The sequence below is a fragment of the Phyllostomus discolor genome, chromosome 13, assembly GCF_004126475.2.
Source record: "Phyllostomus discolor isolate MPI-MPIP mPhyDis1 chromosome 13, mPhyDis1.pri.v3, whole genome shotgun sequence".
Taxonomy (NCBI): Eukaryota; Metazoa; Chordata; class Mammalia; order Chiroptera; family Phyllostomidae; genus Phyllostomus; species Phyllostomus discolor.
The window spans coordinates 56,404,393-56,413,908 of record NC_040915.2 but is presented as its reverse complement, the minus strand read 5'-3'; the positions used below and the strand labels follow the sequence as shown (position 1 = coordinate 56,413,908).

Genomic DNA, 9,516 nt, shown 5'->3' with positions numbered 1-9,516 from the left:
CTAGTGGTTGGCCCCCAACAACCAGGGTGGGCGGAGTTGAGTAGTTGTGACAGAGATCAGGGGCTGTATAGTTCACAAACGGTAAAATAGTTACTACTTAGCCCTTTGCAGAAAAAACTTACCAACTCCTGCCATAAGTGCCCGACACTTAATAAGTGATCAGTTAAATGTATTATTATATTCATACTGTTATTGTTGTCCTCTTTGGGTCTAGTTTTAACTTGTAGGTACAGATACTTAATGAAGAGATTCTAAACCTGAATGAAGTCTATGGGAAGGTTTTAGGGTTTTTTTTTTTTTAAAGATTTTATTTATTTACTTTTAGAGTGGGAAAGGAGGGAGAAAGAGAGAGAGAGAAACATCAATGTGTGGTTGCTGGGGGCCGTGGCCTGCAACCCAGGCATGTGCCCTGACTGGGAGTCGAACCTGTGATGCTTTGGTTCGCATCCCGGGTTTTAGGTTTTTAAATCTGCAGAATTTCTATGCAGATTTTTGTAGGTGGGATCTTTTTGAGGGAGGGGAGTGATAACATTCATGGGATGCTCAAAGGTGTTTGTTTTCAAATAAGAAGTGTAGGTTCGACACCGTCTTTGCCCCAAACTGATCTATACCTTTCCTGGGCTGACTGGAGGCCACACTTGTGAGGGTGAGATGCCTGGGGGCGTTGGGGCCCCCTCAGGGCTCACCTGCCCTCCCCGAGGGGCCCGAGGCACCACAGGAGTGAGGAGCCCTGGCTCTGAAGCAGACTGGCCCCTGCCCTTGCCTTCCACGGGCTGGGCCCCTTCGCCGAGCCTCCTCCGCTCCCAGGCCGCGTCGTCACAAGGCTGAATCCAGTGACGTCTGTTGAGTGCTCAGTGCAGTGTCTCAGACACACAAGTGTTGCCCAAGTGTTGGCTGCCATTATCACCATCATCATCATCATCCTTGCACGTTCAAAACCTCTTTGCTCAGTTCACCCCGGGGCCCCTAAAAAGCTGCACCAGACTTGATTAAATGTGAGGTTTGCATACCCCTCAAGGGCTCTTGATCCGATTCATCTGTGGTACTGGCAACTCAGGCAAGTCCCTTAAACATGCTGACATGGTCAGTGTGAAAAATACCAGCACCCCCCCCGCCCCCCATTAAGTTTTTAAAAGCTCAGTGGCCTCATTTGAACAGGGACAATGGTAAACGTTCTAAGAGTGAAATAAGTGAAATCTGAAACTTCTCTGTTGCAAAAGCCTTGGCTGTTTCAGACCATTCTGTCCCCACTCCCTTCCAAGGGGTTAGCCTGGACTTTAAGCTTGGATCTGTTTTCCTCCAAAAACCCTGCTCTGTGGAGCCTGGCTCACTGGCCCAGTCATTCTCGGCAAGCAGGTTCATTCCAGAGCCCAGTGCCCACCAGCAGGAGGGCCGAGGGCGTCCTTGTCGCCAGGCTGTCCTGGAGATGGGCCCCCTCGACAGACTGACAGACTGGCCAACGGCCAGCCCAGCCTGGTGCTGCTGCTGCCCCCGGTTGCCGGGTGGAGTCCCACTCGGCAGGGGCCTGGTGGCTGCAGACGACAGCTGGAGACCAGAAGCGAAGGCTTCCAGCTACAAGCAAATGTTGCTGCTTCTTGAGGTTGAAATATCCTATCCCCCAAGGGCCCCTTTCAGCAAAGCAAAAAACGATCCCCCACAGGGACCCGGCCTGTTGTGGCGGAACAAAAGCCTCCAGTTCTCGGAGTCCCAGAGACTGTCTGCAGTTTCAGGCACGCAGGGCCCAGTGGGGCGAGGAGATGCTCATGTGATTTCCAAGCTTGGCGACAAGGTCCGGCCCTTTTCATCTCCACAGGATCCGCGGGAAGAAGAGCCTTTGATTGCCTGACAAAGGACGAGGCTGCCGCTGACCTGGTGTTGGCTCCCTGGCGGGCAGGCTTTACAGTGACCGCGCTGCTCAGGTTTGGGAAAAAGAGAAGATGAGGTCAAGGTCAGCGGTCCCCCAAGTCCACCCAGATGGGGCTAGCAGCCTCTTCCCGGTCCTGCTTTAGGCAAGACAGTTTCATTTATTTATTTTTCTGCCACAGGCTAATCTGTCTCTAAGAAATTCACCAGTGAAGTCGCCCCCATTTGTTCTCCACCAGCCATTAAAAATATTTTCCCTTGGCATATATTTGCAAACGACACCTCTGATAAGGGACTGATAGCCAAAATAATAAGGAACTCATACCACTCATGAACAAACATATAAACAATCCAATAAAAATAGGGGTGGAGGACATGCAGAGACATTTCTCCAAGGAGGACATGCAATGGCCAAGAGACACATGGAAAGATGCTCCGTGGCGCTGGTCACCAGGGAAATGCGAGTCAAAGCCACGACGAGGTGTCGCTGCACACCTGTCGGAACGGCTGTCACCAGAACGTCACACGCTGGCAAGAATGTGGAGAGAAGGGAACCCGTGGGCACTGCCAGTGAGGCTGGGTTTGGTGTGGTCACTGTGGGAAACAGCATGGAGATTCCTGGAAAAAGAAAAACTAAAAAATAAATCTATCACGTGACCCAGCAATTCCACTTCTAGGTATTTACCAAAAACAAACACACTGATTTGAAAAGATACACGCACTCCTATTTTCATTGCAGAATTATTTACGATAGCCAGGATACGGAAGAAGCCTAGGTGTCCGTGAGCAGATACATGGATAAAGAAGATGTGAGATTTTATATACATATAAAATAGACCAGTACTCACCAACAAAAAAAGAATGAAGCCTTTGCCATTTGTGACAACATGGTAGACCTAGAGAGTATTATGCTAAGTGAAATAAGTTGAAGACAGACAGACAAATACCATACGGTTTCATTTATATGTGGAATCTCAAAAAAAATCACACATAAATGAACAAACAAAACAAAAAACAAAACAAAAACAGACTCATAGAAACATGGAACTGAGGGTTGCCAGCGGGAGGAGGGTGGGGGGAATGGGGGGCAAGGGGGGAAAGGTGAAAGGTGGAGGCTTTGCACGGACACGGAGGACTACCCGCCCTGGCGTGGAGATCACGTGGTGAGGCACACACATGTCGAATCACTGTGCTGCATGCCTGAAACTGATGCGATACTGCATACCAACCCGCTATGCGATATTTTAAAAATTATTTTAAAAAGTCAAAAAGTCTTTTCCTTCAAGGAAGGAAAGGGCTTCTGGGAAAGAGAGAAGGAAAGCTCAGAGAAGAGAAACTCAAGCGAAGCTGGCCTTCCCGGTGCCGCTGCCCGGCAGCCGCCGTGGCGGGGTGAGGCTGGCGGCCGGGCGCTCGGGCCGTGGCCAGCTGGAGAGAGGCCTGACGGGGAGAGAGGGGCACGGACCCCTCGTCAGGTGATGTGCCTGCCAGAGAACCAGTCAGTCCTCGCGTCGTTAGTGGGTTCTTGGAAACTGCAACTTCACATGAAACAAAGTGCAACGAAGCCAGTTTTACCATAGGGTATTGGTGGAAACAAGAGTTAAGTTACTACGGCCTATTTCTAGTCACAAAACGACGTCGCCAAACTTCTAAATAAAGACCTTTCAGCTCTGGCTGGTGTGAATCACGGGTCCTCGGTTCAATTCCCAGTCACGGCACGTGCTTGGGTGCCTGGGTTGTGGGCCAGGTCCCCGGTGGGGGGTGTGCGAGAGGCAGCCACGCATCGATGTTTCTCTTTCTCTCTTTCTCCCTCCCTTCCCCTCTCTCTAAAAATAAATAAAATCTTAAAAGACCTTTCAAAACACTTCTAATATTAAACATTGAAATAAATGTGAGCGATATCCCAGACATTTCCTTGTTCTTACACCCCCACCTCTACTCCGGAATAACAGAGAACAGCTCCATTCATGGGAACCATCCTCCAGGTACTAGCTCGCCCCAGCTCTATCAGCAGGAACCCTCACTGCCCCCATGTGACAGATGAGAACGCAGGCACCTGGGCCTGAGTCACTCGCCCAAGGTCGGGGGACGCCCAAGCCCAGGCGGTGGGTCCCAGTCACCTGCCCCGGGCATATGGGCGGAGCCAGCTTTCTCTCACCGAGGTCCTACACCACCCCAGTCTGTTCCTCCTAATGCAAGTAGGAAATCCTTCTGGACGAGGAATCCGGTGTCGCTCCTCCCCCAGAACCCTCCATGCACACTCCCTGGCCTCTCAGCAAACAAATGGTGGGGGCGGATCCTGCCGGCTGACTCTAGGGCTGTACTCTCGGCTTCTACCCCATGCTCTGCTCTGAGCCTCAGTTTCCTCGTTGGCAAAATGGGGGCGATGACACCTGCTGGAAGGGTTGTTCGGGTACCCACAGCGCCGGACAGGAGGGTGCTGGTGGGTGCAGAGCTGGCAGCTCACACGGAGCTTCCATTGCTGCTCTTAAAAAGGACAGGGGGGCGAGAGGAGGAAGGGGTTGCTCCGAAAGGCAGGAAGAAGTCCATGTTGGATAATAATTACGTTCGTGTTTTGGATCCATTTTCTCCCTTCAGCTCATCACCTTCCGAGGCACAGGTACCGTGACAGTTTACAGGGAGCGGAAACTGCGGCCGACTGGCCGGCTGACCGACGGAAGGCCAGTCCTGACCCAGGCCTCCCCGAGTGCAGAGACGCGGGCCGGCTGCCACCCCCGCTGTCACCGTGTGGAGTGTGACGTGGAGTGCCGGCTCTGCCAGGCCTCACCAGCGGGAGACCGCCTGTGGGCCAGAGCTGCAGCGAGGCCTGAGGAGACCTGGGGACCCCCGGGAGAGGCCTGGGGACGCCCGGGGGAGGCCTCGAGGACGGGCAGGCCTGGCGCGGGCACAGGGTTACGAAGGGCAGATGCCCTCCCAGCACGGGCACCCTCCCGAGAGCGCGCCCACAAACACACGACAGGCCAGGGCCCGTCGCCCCGTGTCTACAACAGTGAGAATATTTATTTTCTCCAGGCAGTAAAAATAACATTTTTCTCTCTTTTGCAAAAGTTAAGTACCATTACATTCCATTTTCTTAAATAACAAAATCCTAAAAATATATATTAAATTGTATACAGTGCGTCACACTTCATCTCATATTTTAAAATACACGATGTTTCTATTTTATTCTCAGAGTTGCATATTAAGAGCATATTTACAAATAAAGCCTTATCATCCCAAGTCGAGGTCCCCACGGGACGGGGGGTCTGGATGCGGGCAGGTCTGGGTGCCGCGCGGCCCCGGTGGCGGCGGCTGCCCGCTCTGCTCCTGAGGGCACGTCCTCTCCGAAGCAGCGGACGTGCCCTGGACCCTCCTCCACACCCCACGTCCGTCTCGTTGAGCAGGCTGGACTCAGCGAGACAGACGCCCACGCAGAGCACACCCCCCCACACCCCGGGGTCTGCAGGCGGAGGGGCAGGCCCCGTCACCCCTGAGCCGGCCGGCCCGGGGGGGAGGCAGCCGCGGCTGGAAGGTCGGAGAAACACCCCACGCCAGGGCAGCTGAGCTGAGAGACCTGGCCAGGAGGTAGAGAGTGAGGAAGGTAAACACGGACACCGGAGGAAACAACCGAAGGTTAAAAATCCCCAAGGTAGTAACAAAAGCAGACATCAAACACCAGATAGGAGATTTGAAACCCAAGAGGGTGCCACTGGACTGGGCGGTGGAGTGGGGAGCCGCCCGGCTCCGGGGGCGGGGGGGGGGGGGGGGAGACCTGGGGTGGCCTCGTCGGGCAGGGCAGACGGGATCCGGGAGGCCGTCCACTAAGTGCTCGTGAGGATTAAGTGCCCAGGGCGCACAGAGGCTTGGCAATGGTGGGGCATGTGGGCGAGGCCCCTCCCCACAGCTGCGGCCTCAGGTCCAGGACGGTTGCCCTCACTAGTGCTTTGATCGTGGTGGGTCTCTGGCCGACTGGAGTCTTGAGCCAGAGCCCACACTTCAGAGGCTACAGCGAGCAACCAGGTGACCTTACTTACACCCAGAGAGGCCTTACCCTGCCCTGACGGGGCGGGGGAGGTCCCAGCGTCCATCCCTACTCCTTCTCTGCCCGAAAGCACTGGCTCGTGGGGAAGAACTCGGGCTCTGAGAGCCTTTTGGAGGGGCCACGGCTGCTGGGAAGCATGGCCAAGGAAAGGTGCGACCACCCCGGGAGGCAACAGGAGCAGCTGCCAGGGGGCACTCCCTCAGGTCGGGGCAGCCGCATGCGGAGAAGGCAGGGCCCGAGAGCTGGTGGCGGACAGGGTGAGGAGGGCACGGCGGTCCCGAGCAAGGGGTGAGCTTGCAGCACCCTCCACGCTGCACCTCGGGGCAGGGGCTCTGCACCGGATGCTTTGAGAGCCGCCGTCCGAGTTGGTCCCCGGAGGCCCCCCTTCCTTGACCTTCTGCTGTGTCATCTACAGTGAACTTTCTCAGGGCTGCCTTGCCCATCACCTCCAACCCTCACTTGTCTTTTCTAAAGTAGTTTCTTAGAAGATCAAGTGCTCCCTCCTTCAATGCTCCTGGAAGCATGCCCCACCTCTTCTGGGACAAGGTGTTTCTCAGGTGTTTACGTAGCTGCAGAGGACCCTTGGTGGGTGTTGCCGACAGGTTCCAACCAGGACCGTGGCCAGACTGTGGCTCCCTCTCATCGCCTCTCATGGACTTATGGGGTTTGGCCTGGGACCATCTACGGCGACCTCCCCCCATGCTGTCCTGAGGCCGGTTTGGGTTGCTAGTGGTCCCTCCCTGGGCTGTAAAGTGATCCTGGTGGCACCGGGCTGCTCCGGGACCAGCCGGAAGGAGGGCCCCAGGGCATCCCCAGCCCTTCCCGGATCTCTGAGAGAGGGCGGATCCAGCTGCAGGCCCAGACAACCCACTGGCTTGGCCCCCGTGACCAGAGGCACGAGGTGGGCTGCCTGCCCCAGAGGTCAGCGATCAGAGAAAGAAAGCCCCAGGCAGCTGAACAGTGGCTCTGGCCTGGGCGAACCCTTCGCCACATTCCACACTCCCTTTGTGCCGGGGGTGGATCTGCCTGCACAGGGCCCTTTGTGCCCGCACACCTGACACTTGGGTTTGAGAGGAGATGCCACAAAAGCCAGGAATAGCTTGGAACGGAGACTGCACATGTCAGCGTATTTCCAGCGGCCCTTGTATGGGGCGGACCTCTGTCTCCAGGCCCGGGGGCTGCGGACAGCTGCTCCAGGGTAACCGCCCTGCCCAGATCAAAGTGTGAAGACAGCACGGAGCAGATCCACGCTTGTGCTAGGCCTCACGTGGGGGCGGGGGCGGGCAGTGCCCCTGCCCTGCTGCGGACACTCTGCACCCTTTCCCTCCTCTGAACGCCCCTCTGCCTGTCAGCTCCTAGTGTCTTTCCTGGCTGCCAGTGGTCACCTCTCCCTGCAGACACCTCCCGGCTAGCCCCACACAGCCCTGTTTTTCTAGCAGCAGCCGGTTTCAGATGGGTTGCCAGTATGGCAAAACCCAAGCAGGGCTGTGGTGGGCAGTGGCTTAGGGACTTGGGGAAGGCAGGCAAAGTGCTCCAAAGGGGGAACCTGTGAGGCCAGAAGGACAGAAAGACCCAGGCCCGAGTGCCTCTGGGGAGTCGTGTTCTAACAAAGGCTTAGGCCGGGCCTTCAGAGGCATGGGCGGGGCTCTGCTCAGCTGCTGTGGGCACAGCCCGCTGTGGCTGCTGGGGGCCCCTGAACTGGACGGCATGGACTCTGTATGCCTTTGGAGCAAAGGCACTTGCAGCTCTCGGTCTTGGAGGCCGGTCCTCAGAAGGTCTCCGGTTCCCAAACCCTCCCTCTCACTCCGCAGACCATCCCTGTGCTTCTGCTCCCCACCCAGGGGCTGGGTAGTGAGGGACCAGGGTTAAGAGCCCTCTCCTTCTCCAGCAAGCCATTCCAAACCCCACTCTGTCCCCGTGGGAAGGAGCAGAGAGGGCCACCGAGAACACCGGCTGTGGGGTGCTGTGGGGCGGCTAACGGAGGGACTGCTGGCCACCCTGTCTCAAACGATGCCGCCTGAATGCCCAACCATGATCTTTACACTCCCTGTTCTGAGCTGAGAGTCAGCCTAGAGCATCCGGGAGAGGCGAGGGCCTGGCTCGGGTCCCACGGGACCACAGGCTGTTCGGGGGCGAGGCCAGACAAATCCAGTCCAACAAGGACTCATTGAGCACCTGCACGAGCTTTCAGTAAAGCCTGTTGTGTGAACACGTCAATGGGTGTTTTATGCGGCCGCTCCACAAGCTTGCTCTGTGGGCCACCAAGCTGTGGGGAGAAGCCCGAATGCGGAAGGTTTCAGATTTAACGCGAACGGGGGTCAGCAGACCTCACTCTCAGGCCTGTTTTCACCCGGTGCCAGGAGGACAAAGCCCCAGAGTTAGCACGGAGTGTGGGCCCTCTTTAGGGCTTTGGGACCCAGGAGCACCGGCCCGGGCCAACCCTCAAGAGAACCTCAGAATTCTCTGCCTGGCCCCCTTCCAAACCACGACGACCAGGAGAAAGTGGTCTGTGTGTGGACAACACGAAGAAGAAGCAAGAAAGACTGAACGTACGCTACACTTACCCACCACCTGACAGTCACCTAGAAGGTACCTGAACCCAGTGCTGGACACAGCCGTCTTTGTCCTCTCAGCCCCAGGGTCCCGACGCCCCTACTCCTAGACCAGAGAGACACACGCAGGAGGCCCCGGACCTGGGACCCTGAGTGTCTCCCTCTGAGGTGCAGCTGATGAAGCAGGAGGGACCCAGGCCACTCTGCCCCTGCTGCAGGGCACCCTTCCCAGTCCACCGGCAGGCGCCCCTGGAGAGGTGGCGGAGGAGGAGAGGCAGGGAGGAGTTCGTGGGCAGGAACCACGGGGGAGGCGGTCCCCTGCGGCCTCGAGCTCGGGGGAGCCTCGCGCCCTGGGAAGGACGGGCGCTTCAGTCACTCACAAGGGGGTTGCGGTCGTCTTGCTGACTCTGACCCTTGAGCTTCTTCTTAAAGATGGAAATCGAAGTAGAAGGCTTATAGAAAATGCTCCAGATTTCCCCTGACGTCCCTGCTTGGTGACAATCCCGAAGGTCCCCGGAAGCAGGAACACGATGCGATCTGCCAAACAGAAATCACGTAGGAGTTCTTCGTGCGCAGCCCCCCAGACAACCTGCCATCTCGTGAGACACCTGCGCCCAGGGAACGGGATGCTCAGTGAGGCGGGGCCCCGGGGCCGACCTGAATGCTGCTCAAACCGGGAAAGGGCTGTCCTGAGAGACTGAGTTTTCAAGTTCTTTCTTTTTATATAGAAGAACTCTTTCTTCAAATGACATTTACCTAGATGCTGACCTAGTTAAAATGGGGTAGAGGCAAAACCACTCTGCTTGGGGAGGGTCCTGCTTCCCGCTGACACTGCCGGAGTCAGACGGGAGCCAGGCACGGGCCAGGGCCTCAGTGCGCCGGGGCTGCTGGGCCCTAGAGGAGGCCTCCTGCTGTCCTGCTGCGTGGGAGACGCACGGTCAGGACTGCGCCCGAGAGGCCTCCAGAATGTGTGAGCTGTGACTAAAAGGTATATGTGTGGCATGTGAGTGGACTCAGGAAACAGTAATGGCCTTGTTTTCACTGAAAAATGTAACATGCGGG

At 56.5% G+C, this 9,516-nt stretch overlaps 1 protein-coding gene across 2 annotated transcripts in view; it reads right to left on the bottom strand.

The window, feature by feature from the left end:
- Positions 1-4,861: 4,861 nt before the first annotated feature.
- KREMEN1 (kringle containing transmembrane protein 1) overlaps positions 4,862-9,516 on the bottom strand; it is a 58,124-nt gene continuing 53,469 nt past the window's right edge. For both annotated transcript variants that reach the window (XM_036014672.1, XM_028527972.2), the window contains exon 9: positions 4,862-8,991. In XM_036014672.1, the coding sequence (XP_035870565.1) occupies positions 8,823-8,991 (169 nt within the window). In that variant the 3' untranslated portion in view covers positions 4,862-8,822. The remainder of the gene's footprint in view (positions 8,992-9,516) is intronic.